Genomic DNA, 19,976 nt, shown 5'->3' with positions numbered 1-19,976 from the left:
TGAATCAACACTTGCAGTGTCTGGCCCATATTGCATAATATAGCACTTTAGTAGGGAGAGATTTGACCACAACAAGACTAAACATCCTCATCCTAACCCTCTTTCTGTGACCAACCCAGGAGGAAGTTCTCTAAATCAGTAAAAGTAGAGTGTGGTTGGCAAGAGCTACAGCTGGCAGAATCACTGGCGTCAGGCAAAGCAGTCAATATTTGTTTTCCATTCCTTTCGAGTGCCAGCAATACCAGCCTTGCCTGCCTGATAAAATTGAGCGCAGCTACTCAATAATCACTCATTAGGTAATTGGAATGGCTCCCGCATGCGTATTCAACCAAAGGGTGTGGATGAGCCCTGTGCTAACATGAAGCCAGTATCTCCATGCTATTTATGTCCTCCTTGTGAGCATTGAAACGCTGATCGGTCTGTGTGGCATGTTGTGCTTATTTTCTGTTTTCCAAACAAAACAGAATTTTGAGGTTGCATTTTTGTTCATGGCCTCAGGTCTGCCCTTATCTTACAGTACATCACAATCTCTCTAACACCTAAAAACAAGCACAAAACAATCCAACAAGTGGGGGAAATAGGCTGTTTCAACTCTGACATGATCATAGTGGTGGAGACTAGAGGAGGACTGTTGAAAGATGTGTTAACTGCAGAATGCAAAACAGCCCTCAACACATGTAAGGAGGTCTGTGTGTTGGATGGTGGGTTTGGGAGCAGGAGTCTGTGTTATCCTTGCACAGCTTGCTTTGCTTCACGAGCTGATGAAGCTCTGTGCAGCAGGCCCTTCAGGCAATCCTGGATGATGAAAAGCCACCCAGAGCTGGGGTTTGTGGCTGCCAGATTCCCAGAGTGATAAACTGTGGGCCATTTTACTCTGAGTGGCATTTTCATATTCAGAGCAGTCAGGATTTTGTTTTTTTTTCCCCAAGGGCTTGCTATTTTTGGTATCTTTCATCATGCCCAGCCTACAAAAACATACATATCTATTACTGAGTAGCGTTGCACTTGCCTTATGATGTCAAACTTGCCTTCACGTTAACCTTTTGTGCAAGAGAGTGCTTTCAGAGACAGAAGAGATGATCTCTCCCACCCCATCTCCCAGCTTTGTTTCTTCTTGCAAACTGATGGCCTTGTCAGTCTCCAGCTGTGCTGCCCCTGCAGTGGGAGGATTTACCTCAGCTGGGAGGTGGGCAGTGAGTACTGCCGCAGCTGCCTTGCCCACCATCTTTCTCCAGGCCTGGCACACTGCCTGACCACCTGCTGGAGGTCAGGGAGCTGCGCTGGGGCCATGGTGCACAACACGCATCATCCTCCTCTATCCTGCTGGCAGGGCTGGCATCACAAGGCCCATCTGCCTCCTTGTATGCAGGAGCTCGGATCCTCTGTGTCTGAGCCCCATCCTCCACTCCAGGCTACCTCATGCAGCCCCTCCTGCTGCCTGGCACAGCAGGGATAGGAGCTTGCTCTTGCTTGCTGCTTTTTACCTCTCCTGTCTCTCACAGTTTGCTTCTCTGCTGCCTGCAGTGAGAGACAGGAGCATTGCAGGCCAATCCCTGGGGAAGCTGCCTGTAGCCATGCACGGAGGCGTGTAACCTCAGGGCCAACACTTCCCTGCTGTTACCTCAGGCCTGTTTACAGACGTTTAGCAGGAATGTGTGGTTTTGGTGGTGGTGGTGTGTCTTGGGAATGGGATGGTTTTTTGGGGAGGAGCAAGGGCTGTGTCCCATAGACTGTGACCATGGACAGGAATGGAGAGCTGGTCTCGTCCACTTCTGCTGCTCGCACTCTGCTTCACCTTTGGGGGAATCAGACTTTTCTTCATCTCTGCTCCCCACAAACCATGGAGAAAGGCTTTTTCCTCTCTTTAACTCTACATTGGTGCAAGAAGCAGTTTAAATATTCTGATCTTTGAAACATGGGCTTAACCAACTTCCTATCTCCCTTCACAACAGCTGGTAATGTATCACTGCGTACTGGCCTGGAGGACCTGGGTGAAGAGCTGGATCTCCGCATGATCAAGTCACGCTTTGAGTCCCATTTCACTGGGTTTTTTACTGGGGCATGAGATCCAGCATTTCCTCCTTCTTCCCTCTTATTCTAAGACCCCGTGTGCCCCTTTCTGGCCAGATTAATGGTCTGTATACCCTAGGGAAGGCCCAGCACTGGAAAGGATATAGAGGGTATATTCACAGATGACAGCCTAATAACTCTCCCCAGCCTTTCAGTTAGGCAAGACATCCCATTCCTTGGCTTCACCCACAGGTCTGCATTTATCACCTGACGCCAGCCTCCCTCCATTGGTCTCTTCACCCAACCACATTAATGGCTTTTCCCAGATTTCAGGATGGATCTTGTACTGATGATATCCTTGAGCCTTACAAGAAACACATAGGAATGGATGGAGTTATTCTACATGTATTGCTCTGTAGAATTATGTGTTTATAACACTGTTTGCCTTTATTGAACTTTTGAGAAAATCTTCATTAGTTGCTCTTTGCTGTATTCAGTAGAAGTACGCTTGCTGGTTGTAGAGGTCCTTGCAGTGCAAGCAAGAAAATACCAGCTCTAAAATAAGAGTTGAAATAAAGCGGTATTAAATATCTCTTAATATCTGACCTTAGGTGTGAGATGGATGCCATGTATCTTTTTGAGAAAGAGAAATAAAACCAGATAATTTTTTCATTAACCGTTGATTTCTTCTTCCCCATGCCCCACCCCCCAGTGCAGCGAGAGTTTACACAGAAGAAAACCTTCACTAGCTGGATAAATTCAATACTGGCAAAGGTAAGAAGGGGATTCTTTAAGAAAGACATGCTTTTTGCCTTTTTTGCTTCAGATGTGCTGCTTGGAGATTAAAAATTTTGAAAATAAACATTAAAGATTATTAGGTACTGCCTGGAAAAACAGCCTATGGAAAGCATTTGTTTTATAGGTGCAACAGCATTGTTCTGGTGATTGTCCAAGGACATTCGTAAGGTGTTTTGTAAGAAGAGAATAGTATCTTTCTTGCTGATGTGGTGAAATAAAAAAACTTGTGCTAGATTGTGGCACATGTTTCGGGGTTTTATGGGGGTCTGTATTTGTGCTTGGGATTGTCCTGACCCAAACGCAGGATCTTGCATCTTTCCCTTTGTCAGAGTTTTGGGGTCTTTTGCCACATGCCTCCTTGGAAAGTACAAATGATGCCTAAATAACCCTTATAAAATACAGAGGTAAGGCAAAAGGGAATACGAGACAAATGTAATAATGGGTTATAGAAGCAGGATATGGCTGGTTAGATGTAGGATTTATATTTCACTGTACTGAAAAATTAAAGGATGCTAAGAATTTTTTTTAACAGCAGAGTAACCTGTGATGTTCTGTAGCATGTTGAAGTCAAAATGACAAAAGATGGTGTGACAAGCATTGAAATTTATTTTGCAGCATACACCTCCTTATGTTATCTCAGACCTCTATACAGACATACAGCAAGGACATTTGCTTTTGGATCTGTTGGAAGTGCTTTCAGGTCAACATCTGGTAAGACAGAGTAGTAAAAATAATACCTCAATCCTTCATCAAATCCAGCAAAGATTTCTGGGTATGCTTAATTGTAATCATATGATTGATCCCTCTGGAGTCATAGAGCTTTCTGCAAGTAACTTATGCCACTGACACTGAAACACACTGGAATAAGTTGATCCAAAGTAATTTGTGAATCTTTGTAGGACCTCCCTTATCAAAATATAAAATAAAATGAGTTTTTACAACTGAGGGTGTAACCTGTTCTTTCTGCTTTACAGCCACGGGAAAAAGGATTTAATATCTTCCAGTGCAGAAGTAACATAGAAAATGCTTTGACATTTTTAAAGAGCAGATCAGTGAGTATTAACTTCCAAATTCACAACTAAAGACAGTTTAGCTGGTGGAGCATTTTCTTTGTTAACAATGATCCTTTTTTTTCCTGTAGCTCAAGCTCATAAATATTCATGTTGCTGACATTATTGAAGGAAAACCTTCCATTGTGCTTGGCCTAATTTGGACAATTATATTTCATTTTCATGTAAGTATTTCAGTGATGTAAGAGAATTTTAGTAGAGGGGAGAAACACAAAAATGTGTTGACTAAACGTGGTTGAAAAATGAGTTAGTACAAAGGAGAAGATTATATTCTGAGATCTGGAAGTAATGGCTCAGGGAGGAGATGCACCAGTACATCTTCCGTGTGTTTCTTAGCTGCTTCACTAATGCAATGATTGCAGCCTAATTGATGAATGCTATCTAGCTGCAAATGTTAAGAAGAAAAGATACTGAGTTTTTTTTAAAGTAGCCAATTAAAAAGTAGGCCAAACTTTGCCTGTGTAAGGCCTGTGATGATATGTAGGCTGAATACAGCCTGCATTCAAACCCTTCCTTGCAGGAACTTTGTTGGGGGGTTTGCAAGAAACAGAGACTAGAGAGACCAGATAATACAAATATAGATGTCTGATTTTATGTAGGGTGATGAATTTCACATTGTGGTCACTTCCACATTCAGGTCAAAGATGTAGCAGCTGGAGGCAGAATGCTTACATGCAGAATTGTTTTGGCAGGCACTTACAAGTGGCAGTGCCTGAAATAACATGGAGGCTGTCACAGTGATGTGTCTTATACAAGATACTGAGCTTGTATCTTGCATGGCATGAGTTTATGGTGATCTTTGAAAGCACATGGTGTTGCTTTAATCATGTTGTAGGACTCTAGAGGATGATGGAGCCAAACTGTCTTCTAGCAAGAACACAGCAGTGAATTAACATGGACATGCTGGGGGTGAACTGGTGACTGGGGCTCAGGAGAACACTAAGAAGCAAAGTTATTTTAACATTATTGTAGCCTACATTTTTCTTGGTAAAGGTACTTTGGTGTTGAAGATTGTTGTACTGTACGTAGACTGTGCATTATCTTTTTACCAAAACCAAGCTTCTCTAACCAAATGCAGATCTCTGAGGTCTGTTGAGATCTTTCCTGCATTCCAAGTGAGCAGGCAAACTCTGGGCACACCTAATACATGACACTGTTGACAACACAAAACACAGCTGCCAGAGGCTGCTTTCACTGCTAGGAGGAGTAGAAAAGTGCATTGAGTTGAGAGGTCCATTACTGGTACCCATATGGAAGTCTTTGGATGAATATTTCCTGCCAAAAAATCACCTGAAGATGGTAATACCGCGTGAAATGATTTAGATTGAACAGATAAAAAAACTGATCTGATCTTTGGGGGCAGAGTACTAATGGTACAGCTGTGATTGAGTTCTTTCCAATTGTCTGTGATTTTTCTGCCATTGTTGTCGTTGTAATTTTTCACTGAAGCCTGATTAACTCTCTCATCCTCTCTGACAGATTGAAGAACTTGCCAGGACACTTGCTTGTGCTTGCAGTCAGCCTTCACTTGGTTGTTCAAGTGCTGTTGACTCCTCTCCAAAGGCAAGCCGATCAGCTAAGAAAAGTGCTAAAATTAAGGAACGGTGGAAGATGTCTGCTACAAAGGCTCTTTTGCTGTGGGCAAAAGAACAGTGTTCACTGTAAGTTTCATCCAAGACTTACAAATAATATATTACAAGTTGTATTTACTGTTTTCCTCTAAATGTGGTGATATTTCCCCAGTTTTTAAACATATTAGTGACAGCTTAGCAGAAAATCCTTTAAATTTTTAGATGTTGTTACCAGTACTTTTAGCATCAATCAGGCCTTAAATGTTTTGACATGAGCCCTTTAAATATAATAATGTGAAGCTAATCCTACTAATAAGATACCACAATGTAAATTGAGTTGTTTGGGTTTTCTCTTTTAGGAGCTTCTGTGTAGTAAGTTCAGTAGAATGTTTACTAGCCTTAATCCTCATGGTTGGCACTGGTTCACAAAGTCTCAATTCTTTTTATTCTTTTCTGATGGAAAATGTAGGCTCTCTGCATTTCCTACGTCTCTTGTTTCTCTGTCAAAACACAGCATTGCTTGTTTCTCAGCAATATTGCTGTCTGTCCTGTAGCATCCTTTCTGAACTGTGATTGTGTTGAATGATTTTATTATCAGTGCATACTGTAGCTTTTGGTAAAGGAACAAATCTTGTAAGTCCTGGCCCATTGTTCTGTAACTAAATTTGGTCACCCAAAACCCCACTTCTTTTCCATTCGATAACATACTCATAATATGGAGGCTGTTTCTGGAAAGTTGTCCCAGAATTCACTGTGGTTTGCAGAGCTGGACACCTCAGAACACTGTCCAGGCACCACTTAATAGAAGATGTTTTAAAGACACTAAGCTAAATAAGGGAAAAAATATTTTTCTTGCAGAGGTAGATCAGTTTTAAGGTCTGTATTTTCTAAAATGCCAGAGATGATTCTGGTACTCAATGCGTTTACAGACAAATACCTACACGTTCTTCAGTGCTTTGCTAGTTGTTTTTCCATCCCATAGAATACATTGATACTGAGCTCCAATGTGATGTTCAGAAAGGATGTTGGATCAACATGAGTTCATCTTCAGAATGCTACATAAGATAAAAAGATTGAGTTATTTTGCAAAAAAGTATAAAATATGTAATTGTAGCAATTGATAATACTGGCTCTATTGTTGTCTGATGAAGCATCTGCAGAAGTTCTCAATCACTCCTTGGTTCGTACTCCATTTTCTTGAATGTATGTTCTATTTCTAAATTTGTACTTAGCACATCCGAGGAAACAGACTATAACATTTTGTTTCTAATCATTTTGGGGATAGGCACGGCTCTATCAATGTGACCGATTTCAGGTCAAGCTGGAGAAGTGGTCTCCCTTTTTTAGCCATTATCCAGACCTTACGACCAGGTCTAGTTGATTTGGAGAAGGCAAAAGCTAGAAGCAATAAAGAAAACCTGAAAGAGGCTTTCAGAATTGCAGAACTGGAGCTGAATATTCCACGGCTTCTTGAACCTGAAGGTAAACAATTTGCCTTTTTTTAATCATTGTAATCAAGAGTGAGATTAATATAATCCTGTATGTGTGGACTTGTAATGCAGGAAAAGACTGCTTAAGTTTGAAATGGAACATTGTTCTTTACTGTAGTGTTCAAACCTGAGATTCTTTATATTATAACACCAACTGCACTTAGGATTTGTAGGATTTTTGAATTGGTAGTAAATGCAGGAACAATATGCATAAGAAAGGGTATGAAACTTTCCTGTTCATGGGAGAAACTTTTTCAATTTTTGATCATGCTATATTAAAATATTCCCAAGGAAAAAAATGTTCACTACACATTAATTTCTGTCAGTGGTATGTTAACTGAGATGCTGCAAAATAAACATGTTTATGGTAATGTGTTTTAGTACCTGCAGCATAGCTGTAATTACGTGATCAAGCCTAGAAGGCTGCATGATTATGTAAATGGTGTATTGGCTCTTGTAGATGTTGACGTTATGAATCCAGATGAAAAATCCATCATGACTTATGTGGCTCAGTTTTTGCAATACTCCAGGAATTCGCCTGAGTCTGAAGAAGACATGCAGGTATGTCATATGGTTTATCACTGAGGGGCTTTTAAATGAACATGTATCATGGATGTCAAGAATATCAGTACTGTCTTTGTCCAGTTTCTAACCTAACTTAATAACAGATAGTAGATCTTCTGACACAGCTATTGTCAGGGCTGAATTGGCTTGAATCTTCTGATGCTCTTTTGTGGTAGGCAGGACTCAATGTAATAGATATTTGATGATATATGTGGAAATGCTGTGCAGGTTGTCTTGTTTTTTTCATTTAGCTATTGCAAAGGACATTTTCAAGCCTCGTTGTCTTCATGTGTGCTCTGAAGTCTAGTCTGTCTACCTCTAGGGTAGAGGCAGACAGATTTGCAAATGTGCAAAACAACCAGCTTTAAATTTAATAGCTCACATGTAAAGTGGACAGAAATTGTCTCTCATAGATTACACTGGTTGAAAAAAACAAGTTTTCTGTTCCCTATATTCTCCTGTAAGAGCTTATGTATCAATTAGTTATTCACATATCTCCATACTGATAACCTCCTTTCGGCAGGACTGCAGTCAGTCTCTTTTCAGATGCCTTTATGTATCAAGGTGCCAGGTTTAAAACTTTGGCCTTGCTCTATAATAGTGGCTGACCTAAAATTCATTAGAGTCCAAGGAATTACTGTTTTTTTTAAAATAGCTTTGAACAGGGTTTATCATATGCTCAATATGTGCTGTTTTATGGCACAATGTAAATTAAAAACAAGGCTTTCAAAATGGGAAAATGAAATTTTCTGTTCTTATTACCAGGAAATAGTAAGACAGGCCAAGAGCTGGCTGGCTGCACAGGAGAAGAAGTTAGCGAAGTTGCTGATCGATACAGAGAATGAGACATATTATCAGAAGTACAAAGTAAGTTGCGTTTCATATTTAACTGCTTCTGTGAAAAGAATATATGTTTCTGGGAACATTTTTAATATTTTTCATCTTCATTGCCTAAACAGAAGCATTAAATAACCTTTTAAACAAGAGCTGGAAATCTGGCAATGAATTTGATAAGTGTCCTCATCTGATTAAGGGCACTTATCAAAGGGAAGGGTAGGATAAAATCCTTATTGTTAGGGAAAAGATGTGCTGCTTGGTTTCTGAACAGAGAAAGGGTTTTTTTGAGTTTTTTTTGAGTGATTAAATTAGTGTCTTAATTGACATAGTTGAAGACTTGGACAAAACTCAACACATAGGTCCTTTACAGGGTCACCTTCACCATTTCTGTGATAATAATAACAGTAGGTGTTACCCAATTAATGTTGGGTAGTAGCTGAAATGTTTGCTGTAGATTGTATTGAAGTAAAATTTCCTTTAGTTTATATTGTAGCCAGAGTTTGTAATAAAATGGCCCATGGGGGACAGTGAGGGGAGGAATTTTCCCCTTTGCTTGGTGGGAGGGGAGAACCATGACTTGACTGCACTGACATTATATTAAATACAGATTTTGCTAGTGAATGGCACCTATAATTTCAGACACAAATACTGTCTGGAGACAGCTTTGCCTCTTCCATCTTGCCTTCCTGTGCATCATGCCCTTTGAAGTTAATGGAAGTCATACTAACTTGTTCAAAGGCAGTGCTTGGCTTCATGAGCTTGTATCTGAAGTCTTCTTCCATGAATTAATCTTTCTTTTTATCCCTAGGAAATGATGTCATTTACGGAAGCATTTAACCAAGGAAAAAAACCCTTTCTGCCTGTGTTGTCATCAAAAAGAAGTGAAGCTGAGCTGAGTGAAGGCCAGCAGCAGATAATAGAAGAGTGGGATAAACTGATCTCTCAGGTTAGAGGCATTTTTAGCTCACCTTGTTACCAGCATGAGCATGTTTAATGAAGAAGCCTAAGTCTACCCCAGAAACTTGCACAGGGAGAAGTGGGGAGGTGATGCTTTATTTGGATTGGTAAAAGAGGTATTGACCCTGAACCTGAAGTCCAGACAAATTGAGTGGTGTACAGTGGCTGAGAGGAGGCAGAAGATGACTTTGTATTACCCTTCTGAATCTTGAGCCTCAGCACTCTGAAACCTCTGCAAAAAATGGCCTGCACCTGATCATCTTTAAGCACTCTTCTGATCAAAGTTTTTGGCCAATCTATGCTTTAATTCTTTTGGGACATAATTATGGCTCAGATAATGATGCAGCTGGTAGAAGTGTGTTAATATATTCTTACCCGTGGCATGGATAGTGATATAGTGAAATCTGATTGGTCAGTGCTTTGCAGTGAGTTTGACTCTGTCATCTCCATCTGCCATGAGTGGGGATGTAGTGGTCCTTGCTGGTAATGCTCTTTAAGGAATGATGTTCCCCTGTCATGCCCATGATGAAGGCTGTCCAGAGCATCCCTGTTTTGCCTCTGTTCTGCAACTAGTTTACTGTAAATTTACCTGTTGCTGGGCCTTGAGATGGTCACCAGCCAAGGATATCAACTGCCAAATTTTCTGTAGTATTTACAGAGAATGCAGGCTGAAGAGCAAACCTGGGTCTCAGGTAAACATAGCTGATTAGCAGCTGACTTCATTGGAAGCTCCCTTTTCTCAGTGGTGACAGGTGTTTGTTTTGTTTTGTTTTGTTGTGGTTTTTTTTTTCCCCTGGGATGTTTTGAGCATCAGTTTATGGAGTTTATATCACTATGTTAGGGATGGGAAAGACAATAATAGTGAGAAATTTAATCATTTGGTTTTCTTTTTAAGATTAATGAATGGAAAGTGAAGCTAGACCAGATGTTGCCCTCCCCTCTGGATAGCATTGAGGCTTGGCTTCAGGAAGTAGAACATCTGGAGGCAGAAGATTTGCCTGATTTACAGGACCCATTTAAAGCAATGTTTGTCTTCAGAGAAATCATTGTAATATTTAAGGTATGCTGATCACAACGGAACATTCTGCCACAGTCTGACCTAGCAAAGTACTTGTTATGGAATTGCTGTTTGACATTTAGGTAGTGGTGTGGATATGTTTATCTTCTGAAGAGTAAAAGCTCTTATGAGCATACTTTTGAACAATGATGAATGTTGTGAAGTCACTTCATGAGTCTATAAGGAAGGTTTTTGACTTCACTGGGGTGAAATTAAATTTGAATGCTATCTGAACGAGTAAACTAAGGTATTCTTTTTATGTGGTTCCTGCAACTCGTTTGTTTGTTAGGTAGTAACATAGGGTAATTCCATCCTTATCTTTATGCTTAGTGCATACCTGTTCAGAAAAGCACTTGGGCTCAGGGTTACATTCCAGTGAGTTCACAAAGTTTGTGTGTTGAAAGTTAAGTATTTGCTGAATCACTCTGTAATTCCATTCAAAGCAATAGGAGGTATTTTGATAACCACGCAGGTGATTTATTCTGATCTTTTAATCATTACACTGATAATAGTTTAAATGTCCTTTTGAGTCTGAAAAATCAGAAAAGAGTATATGTGTTGATGCCTGGTTGATCGTCATAGTTTTTTGTTTTTTTTTTTAAATGAATGGGGAGAAGCTGGATGTTTTCGTGGCATGTCCTTAAAGAGAATTCGAAAGAATGGGAAATAGAGGTTCTTGAGTGGCTTGGTAACGTCACTTCTTTTTACTATTGCTAGTCAGTTCCTTATATGAGAGATGTTTTTTAACTGGTAACAGGTTTGCCAGACTTTAGCCATTTTATCTATGATTTATATTGTTCAGCCTCAGTAGTTCTGGCATTTCTAAGAATGAGATAGGGATATCATTGTTTTAGGGGTTCTTCTTTCCCATTGAACGTGTATATAAAATCATTAAGTTCCTTAAGAAGGAACCCAAGACACTTAATTCCTGTCAAGCCCACTTTTGCTAATGGGAAGGCATTCTGCTGAGAATTCTCCACCCCAACCCCCACCTTTCCTCTAGTCAGGCCTTCCAGTATGTCTCATGTAGGGATCTTGTTGCCAAGGTGGTGCCTTATAATGGAAACTTTACTTTCTCTTAAGATCCATCAGATTACCTGCCAATGTTCATAACTGTCTGACTGTAATAGTATTAAGGTTACAAAATCAAGGATTTAAAATATGTGCACTACTTTTGGGGTTGAGGGCTGCCCCAGGATGTAGCCATTTCCATTAACATGTTTTGGCAGGTTGTATTACATAGAAATGAACTTTAAACATACTTCTTTTTATGCCACTTACGAATATGTGTATATTCTGTGCAATGCATTTTATGTTTGATTTTTACATGGCAAATTTGGTGCTCAGACACGTGCCTGTAAAATATTTCCCAATCATGTGAAACTGGCAATCAGAAGATTACTGTGATATGCCATCAGCATGGTTTTAGATGGAAATTTATTGAGCAATCAGATAAAGTATTAAGCAATAGGAGTGACATAATAGGTTTGTTTGGGCATCCACAGCTTCTCTGCGCAACCTGTTCCAGTATCTCAGCACCCTCATAGTAAGGAATTTCTTCCTTTAATCTAAATCTATCCTCTGTCAGCTTAAAGCCACCCCCCTTTGTCCTATCACAGCCTGCCCTTATGAAAGTGCAGAAAAAACTGATAGGATGGGTAGTGTTGGTTAACGTTTCTTAACTAGATGCATAGTGCTAAGAGAAATCAGGCAGTACTGCACTAAATATGCACTTTATGAGGTGATGAGAGAAATACTTGCATTGTACTTTTATGAGTAAAGACACTGAAATATTGTCTTGTGCTGGCTAGTTCTTAATAGCTCTCACTCTAATGGCAGGTGACTTGCTGATTCCCGGATGTAAGACTCTAGAATTAACATGAAAGGCTTACCATGTCTTTTTCTCCCCAGGGCTTGATGGATTATTTTGATTCTCATTTGGATGCCCTTCAGTCATTTAAGAATGAAGATGAGAAGAATACCCCACTAGTCCTGCCTGAAAAGTTAGAGGAAATGAAAAGAAGGTTGTGATCTTCATATTCCTGCTACTTTGACTGTGTTGTATTCTAGCTCTGCTATTGACTTGCTCTGCTATTCTGAAAAAAGCATATAATTTATCCATGCCTTGCAGGAAAACAGCATTTTCCACCTAAGCATGGATTAACTGTTAAGTGGAGCAGGCACTTACTTACTTATTCACTTATCGGTCCAGTGAATGTGTAATTATGTGTACAGAATGGGGCTCATCAACAGGACCTTTTTAAATGCCTTTTTCTAGTGTGGATAGGAAACATCCATTAGGGGTAGGAAACATGAATATTTTGTATGTGAAAATTTCTCAGGGGGATTTTGAAATTTCTAACTTCCACCTTTTAAAATCACTGAGATCTACAGGTTGTGCAACCCCATATATCTGTTGGAGGATATTTTAAAAAATGACCAGTGAATCTATGTCCGTAACCAGAGACACTTTGACATACAGATGGCAGATGCTCCTTTTCTGGGTATTTAAGGTTTTTCATAAATTGAGCAGTCAATATTGACTCAAAATTGTTGCTACTTAAAAAAAATGAACTGTCATTATCTTAAAATTTTACTCTTGTCATATCAAAATAATGTTTACATATATGTAATTTGGGGTTTTTAAGCTAAAAACCTTATCCATTAATGCTTTCTATATCCAATGATTTTGAATCAACTTTTAGAATGTTTCACTGTTTGCAGATTCAGCAATATTCGTTTCACAAACTTCAGCGCCTTTCTTGAATACCACTATGGACTGTGCTCAGCTATAGCCAATGAGGTGATGTTAAAGCTAAATATCTGGGACATGAAATATGGTGCAAAAGACTCTGTGGAATCACTGCTGGAAAGTTGGAATGTAAGTTTAAAATATATATATCACACCCTGACAATAATTCTTCTTCCCACCTCTCTTTGAGTCAAGTTTGTGTCTGTCTTCATTGGAAGACAGTACAGTAGTTGATAGAAGAATGGCAAACTTGTGAAATCTGGAATTTATGTAAAGAAGGACAGGTAGACTTCTATAGAAGTTTTCTTCCCCCCCCCCCCAGCATCTTCCCATTTTACTCTGAATGAGAGTTCTTTCTTTAGTTTGGAGAAATAGAGCAAGCTGTGACTGTAATTTTCTCTCTGTCCTTTTTTATTCTTTATTGTGAAAATTTCTTTCTTTCTAGATGATAGAACCAGCAGTAGCAGCCCTTCCCTAGCTTAAATCAGCACACACCTCTCTGGGGTAGTTCTGTAGTTCCTATCTTCAAAGCCAACTATGATTCACAATGCTGGTTAATGCTGCATTTTGCTGTTGCCTTTTCCTTTTCCCAGCTTCTTTACCTCCTTATGCTTCGTAGTGAATATGAATTGCCTTGGTTCATTTTGTGCTTAGCTCAGCTTCTGGGGTCAAATTATTAAAATGGTGCCACATGTAGACTTATAGGAGGCACTGGATTACCCTACCCCAAATATTGACTAAGCATACTGCATAAAGAACAGAGGCAGAGATGTGAAAATGCTATGCCATCAATTTTGTTCCACTTCTAGTTAATGGGACTCCTTGTGAATTCCATTTTAAGAGTTTCTCAGAGGCTTTTCAGAGTGGCACATCACTATTTAAATTAGTGGGAATTATACCAGCATTAGAACTGTGGAAAGAGACAGCAAGAGGTTGTATAAATATCGGTTTTCCTGAGCAGTATTAACCTTCCCTCTGGTGAGATGGGAGTACAGACTTAAATCTGTGCTGAGTTTCTTGATTCAGTTGGTTTAATAAATACTTAATTATGTTATTTCTACAGTTCTGGTTCATGGTTCATGTTATTTCTACAGTTGTGGTCTTTCTCAAGCTGGTAGAATATAGAGCTTTCCCAAGGAGTTTAAGGCTTCTTGCTGGCTCTTCTTCTGGTCTCATGATGTGCAGTCCTGGCTGAGTGGTGACGTGGTGGCCCAGGTTTGTCATGGTCACAGCAGAGGTTGTTCTGTAGCCTGCTGGATAGGGCATTTGTAGAAATGAGGAGCTCTAGCGTGAGATGCTACTCAGAGTGGGGCTGAGGATCAACCCTCCTTCCCTGGGTTGAATGTTCAAAGCAGAAGTCCCCTCCTCTGCTCCCATTTCTTCCTCTTTCACTCTTTCCATCCCCAGTTTGGACCTTGCTTGATCTGTGGTAGGAACTAGACATGTCAATATTTCTGTGCATGCAGGGAAACCTACTTTTCATCACTTTTCTGATGTAGGTGACTAAATTCTGCCTGACTTATTCTAGATACCATTTATAAGTATTGCCCTAGGGCTGTAACTTTTTGAAATAAGCAACCCTGATTCATGCAAACCTATGACTCAGACAATGGCATTGAGGAATTAATATTCTCATTTAAGTTACTCTCTGAATGTGCAGAAAAAAACCTAGGTCTTTTTAAGACTACAGGGTGCAAATGAGTTGCTGAATGGGCTTTGCTCAATTCACTTTTAATGGCAGGTTTTGGACTCATATTAAAAAAGAAATGTATCCCAATCTGCATTTCCTACTTAGTTTTTTGTGGGTTAGTGTTACCCATGAGAATTACTTTTCCCTTTGGGCAGAATTTCATTGAAGAAGAGAGAGTTGAAACACAGCTAGAAACTGCTACTCACATCTGTGAAGATTTGAAAAATAAAAACATAACTGGTCCTGACTTAGGTAAGTGTGCACATAAACTGATATGAAGACCTCTTATTTTGAACTGATGTGCTGTCACCCGTTTTACTTCCCTCTTATATTTTGTGTAAAATACTGCTTCAATGTAATTAACCTCTCTGTTTCCAAACATATAACGCTATTCCCTATTTGATGTCCTAGCTGGAAATCCTCAAGAAATTAGCAAACTCTTTAAGTCAGTGGAGTCAAAGATTTCTGTGTGCAGAGACTATATTTCCAATGTAAATACCACCCTACAGAAAGTCCTATCTTCCTGGAGTAATTATACAGAAAACATCCATTTGCTAAAGACGTGGCTGGAAGAAAAACGGAATGAGAATCCGAATGAGGTAATGTAATGACAGAGATACTTTGAAGCCTCCTGGATGGAAAGCATTATATAGGACAGTGGTGGTTGTTGTTGCTTTTCTGTTCTTCGTTTTGGAAATAAACTTCTGACAGGGTTCTGCTTAAAATTATTTCAATGCCTCTGTCTAGATCCCTGCTGAGATCCTGGCAAAGTGGAATTTGGTTCATGGTTCCTTAAATGAAGCTGGTAACTATCTCATTGAAGTCAGCAAAGACCAAGTTGGATCGAATATTGCCAAAGAGCTGAAGAAGTTGAACAGGAGATGGGCTAAATTCATCAAGAGAACGCAGTTTGTAAGTTTATTAGTTTCATATGACTCTTTTGCCATGCAGCCTTCAAAGTCCTGTTTTCTGGACTTAACAGCTTGCTAATCAGAGATGAATAAATCTTTCAGTCAACTCACTATTGCCTATTTTAAAATGGGAACAGAGAATACACAAGGGCATTCCATTCTTAAGTCTTTGTGACTCAGTTAAATGCTCTTCATAACACATTGGAAAATGTTCAAATTTTTAAATAGAATATTTTAAACCACTTATAAAAGGAAATCTTTTTGCAGAATAAAGCTCTTTATTCAATTTTAGAGATGGAAGTAATCAATTTGTTAAGAGCTTGTGAGCCTCTGCTAAATTTTATAATTTCTGCCTCAGCTAGTAGAAAGAAGTTATTGCAGCATAGATGTTTCTAGGGTTGTGCCATGTTACACCAGCTCACTTGGCAGGTTTTTAGGCTGCTATAAATTCCTATACAACATGCTTAATGTTACACATATTAAATTTCCTAGAATGCTTTCACAAGAATGACATTTTCATTCTGCCTGGGAATATTGGAGCTCTTAATTTTCTAAGCTGAGCCTTTCACTGACCTTTATTAAAGGTACTGCTGTGACATTAAACAGTGGCAAAAGATTGCAATATCTTTGTAGATGAGCTTAGTGAGAATGCAAGAAGATCAAAGGAAACATATTCCCTAGGGTGGGGATATCCAGGGTTTCCTAGAAAAACCCTTAGTAGGAGGTGCTATTAGGAAATACATTCATAAAGCAGAGATAAAAAGGACTCTTGCACTCTTACAAGGCCTTAAGGACTTCAGGAGTTATTTTTCTGTCATTGCTTTGGACATTGTGGCTATAATATAGGTAATACTTACCTTTTTGTACGAAAAGGCAAGGGCAAATGCTTGAGCTTGCCCTGTGACTGCTGTACCATTAAATTGTTAGCATGCTCCTTGGTCTTGGTTTGACCAGCACCAGGTGGGGGATGCTGCAGCCAAGGAGTTGTTCTCCATGATAGCGTGGCTGTGGCTGCTTGCTTGTAAGGGAGGGAAACAGGTTGTGCTATTCCACTTGAACAGGTTATGCTATTCCACTTGCCCTCTGGGTTGAAAAACTGAACCTCACATGCCTTATGCATTTACTTGTCCTTTGATCCCTGTTGGGGGCAACAGCTGGGAAGTAACCTAAGAGATGACTGTGTGTTACAGGAAGGTAGTGGAGAGACGCGTGAACTGATGACAGGAATGAACATCTTGCCCTGCTCTTTGTTTATAGCTTGGTGAAGAGAGCACAGATACTGCTGGAAAGACTAGAGAACTTCCAGGGAGCTTGGAGAAAATAGAAGAGCTCCTTGGCAGGGTGGACAGCTGGACAGCAGAGACTGGGCGCCTGCTTAGTGAGATCAGTCATGAGGGGCCTGTGGAGTCTGAGATGGAGGAACATTTGCAGGTAAAAATGGAAATATACTGCTTAAAATACCTGTTCGTCAGATTCTCATCTTTCAGCATGGAATTCATGGCTGGGGTAAAATGAGCCATCATTGGTGAAGTAGAAATGAATGTGGATTTTGTGCTGTAACACTGGTAAAAAATCAAAGCAATGCTAGTGCTTTGTTATTTTTCAGGATCACTCCCAGATGAGCTATAAATGAATCTTCCAGCATCAGTGTGTCCAGGTGACAGGCAGGCGCCAATGAAATGCCATTGGCGCTTATGATTGGCAGCTTGCTCTAGAGTGATACTAATTACTCCCTGCCCAGCACAACATTTGCAGCAGTCTAAAACTTTGCAGGGTGCCAAGATGAGAATTTCCCCTTGTCATACAGTCCTTTCTAGCACCTACCTTCCAGTGCAGGGAGGGTGTTTGAGGCAACTTTGGCTGTATTGAAGGCTTTCCTGTAAAAAACTGGAATACTTGAAGTGTTTTCAGGAGCATGCTGGGTAATTTGTGTATCTCGGCATATAGACAGTTGCTCTACACATTCGCAGTGAGCAGTGATGAATTTCTTCCGCTAGTCTCCATTGTTTTCCATGTTTGTCTGCCAGGGATCACTACCCACCCCCTACCCCCTGCAGATGGCGGGTGGCAGTATGTACATATAACTTGTTAGCTTCAGTACAATGTCAGATTTGTTTTCTTCACCTGCCAGTGAAGGTGAGACTGAAGAAAGATGCCAACCTTAGCACTAGAGAAGGTGGAGCACTGTCTTATGTTGCCTTTTGCTATTCCTGCAGCAGGGCCAGTATAATCTAACAGTAGAAAGATGACCACCAGAAGGGAGGTTTCACTGGAGCTATTCTGACTAAGAGCTAAAATTAAGCAGAAATCTTCTTTAGTACATTAAATCCACTTACAGTAACTGTGAATCAGAATTACTGTTAGTTTACTTTTGGTTTGCCCCTTTTTGCACTATGTTTAGTTGACAGAATTATGAGTGTGAGCCTACAAAAAGAATCTATTCATATTTTTGTAATTATGGGCATATGCTTATAAAATAAGCCTCATTTTGCAGTATAACAGTAGTTTGTTAAATAACAATGAAGTAACTAAATACAGCCTCCAAAAACGTGACTGTTACTGTATCTCTGTGTCTATGAGCAGAAGAGATCATGTCACTTATTACCTGCGGTACAATAGGTTGAAATCTAGAATAAAGCACCGATTACCAATAGAAGAATGCTAACTGACAACTTCAAACAGGAAAACGTGTTGAATATTCATAGATCAAAACAGCTCTCAGAATGACATTTCATGATAAATATTCAAATACTGCACACGACTTTTGCATGCAAAATATTCAGCTGCTTCCTGCTTTTTGGTAGTGAATGCCACAAGAAAATCAGAGCCTTAATAGGTGCTTACTTTTGGATGACTTCATGATCAGACAATGCATATCCAAATGTGTGGTTTGTACATTCATTTGGAAAGCTATGTGGATGGGAGCGCATATTTAAAAAATACTTGTAATTGGCTCTGAGGCAAAGACATGAGAGAGATCACATTGACAGACTGTTTCAGCAAACGGAATCCCCTGTGGATGGCAGCAAAAATCTTTCTCTACACAGAGATTTTGCAGTACAATCCACTCACCACAATTGGAATATAAGATTTTAATTTGACCAAATATTGATCATCCATGATCAAGACTGGCTTTTTCATTCAGTTCCTTTAAACAAAAAGACATAAATGCCATAGAGGCTTCTAATATTTTTCATTCAACCAGAGCTTGGCTGCAAGGGGAACTTCATGCCGAGAACAAGTTGTGGCAGCAGAAGAGAGATTGCAATCCCTGACGCAAAATGTTTCAAGTCAGTTGTCCCAACAGCATTCTTATGCTGGGCTGCAGGCACAAATTAAAGAAGCCAAAGACAAAATAGAGGTACAACTTTTTTTATAATTTCTTTTTTATTGTACTTTATACACGCAGACATCTCTTCTCTAAATTTAGCATTATGTGATTATGAAGACTCCTTGTCAGTCATGTAAAATAGAAAAGGCTGTTGGAATTGGTCTCCCAGGCTCTTGCTGGGGCAAAACCAAGAACATTGCAAAGATCAGTATCTCAACCAGAAAAACTTGAGTGATGTTATGAAGCAATAACTTTATGTAATTACTGACACTCGGGCACGTTCTGAAAAGTCTCTTTCTTCCAAGGCTGTTATGGGTGACATGAATAACTTCTTGTTTAAATCTGAGAAGAGACCCGCAGAGAAGGAGGCTTTGCTCAATTTTGAAGAATCCCAGAAAGAACTAGAGGCCTTCATTTCCAAGGCTGTGCAACTTGTCAGTCAAGAGTTCAGTCCTGAAGAATCTATTTCAAGATATGAGGTGGGTTTGTTTTCCTAGATAGCTGAATCTGAGTATTTCTTAGTGCTGTTTAGTCTCTAAAAGTCTAAGGTACCGCAGGGAGACAAATACTGGCTTTTTTTTAATAGTTATTAATGCTTTTCCCAGTTTTTTGATTTTAACACTGTTATCATATATTATCTTGGCAGACAGCTTGGAGAGGGACTTTACGCAAGAGCATGTATTCGTAAGACAAGGTGTAATGGCTTTAAGTTGAAAGTGGATATAGATATAGGTACAGATATAAGGAAGAAATTATTTACTGTGAGGGTGTTGAGACATTGGAACAGGTTGCCCAGAGAAACTTGGGCTGCCTCATACCTGGCAGTATTCAAGGCCAGGTTGGACAGGACTTTGGGCAACCTGGACTAGGGAAAGATGTCCCTGCCCATGGCAGGGTGGTTGGAACAAGATGATCTTAAGGTCCCTTCCAGCCCAAAA

The 19,976-nt window shown here is 39.8% G+C and overlaps 1 protein-coding gene across 9 annotated transcripts in view; it reads left to right on the top strand.

Annotated features, from left to right (window-relative positions):
- The window catches only part of SYNE2 (spectrin repeat containing nuclear envelope protein 2), a 185,013-nt gene that overhangs the window by 24,053 nt on the left and 140,984 nt on the right, over positions 1-19,976 (top strand). For 8 of the 9 annotated variants that reach the window (XM_062630737.1, XM_062630730.1, XM_062630734.1 and 5 more), the window contains exons 3-20: positions 2,723-2,784; positions 3,424-3,519; positions 3,783-3,860; positions 3,950-4,042; positions 5,358-5,539; positions 6,735-6,931; positions 7,400-7,500; positions 8,269-8,370; positions 9,149-9,286; positions 10,193-10,357; positions 12,266-12,378; positions 13,079-13,235; positions 14,952-15,048; positions 15,208-15,395; positions 15,544-15,708; positions 16,965-17,138; positions 18,913-19,068; positions 19,344-19,517. In XM_062630737.1, the coding sequence (XP_062486721.1) occupies positions 2,723-2,784; positions 3,424-3,519; positions 3,783-3,860; positions 3,950-4,042; positions 5,358-5,539; positions 6,735-6,931; positions 7,400-7,500; positions 8,269-8,370; positions 9,149-9,286; positions 10,193-10,357; positions 12,266-12,378; positions 13,079-13,235; positions 14,952-15,048; positions 15,208-15,395; positions 15,544-15,708; positions 16,965-17,138; positions 18,913-19,068; positions 19,344-19,517 (2,438 nt within the window). The remainder of the gene's footprint in view (positions 1-2,722; positions 2,785-3,423; positions 3,520-3,782; positions 3,861-3,949; positions 4,043-5,357; positions 5,540-6,734; positions 6,932-7,399; positions 7,501-8,268; positions 8,371-9,148; positions 9,287-10,192; positions 10,358-12,265; positions 12,379-13,078; positions 13,236-14,951; positions 15,049-15,207; positions 15,396-15,543; positions 15,709-16,964; positions 17,139-18,912; positions 19,069-19,343; positions 19,518-19,976) is intronic. The other variant, XM_062630735.1, reaches the window with a different exon arrangement.

The sequence above is a fragment of the Pezoporus occidentalis genome, unplaced genomic scaffold, assembly GCF_034315485.1.
Source record: "Pezoporus occidentalis ecotype Australia unplaced genomic scaffold, CSIRO_AGI_Poc_V1 ctg36, whole genome shotgun sequence".
Lineage (NCBI taxonomy): Eukaryota > Metazoa > Chordata > Aves > Psittaciformes > Psittacidae > Pezoporus > Pezoporus occidentalis.
The sequence above is the reverse complement of the archived record's forward strand: the minus strand, read 5'-3'. Positions and strand labels throughout refer to the sequence as shown.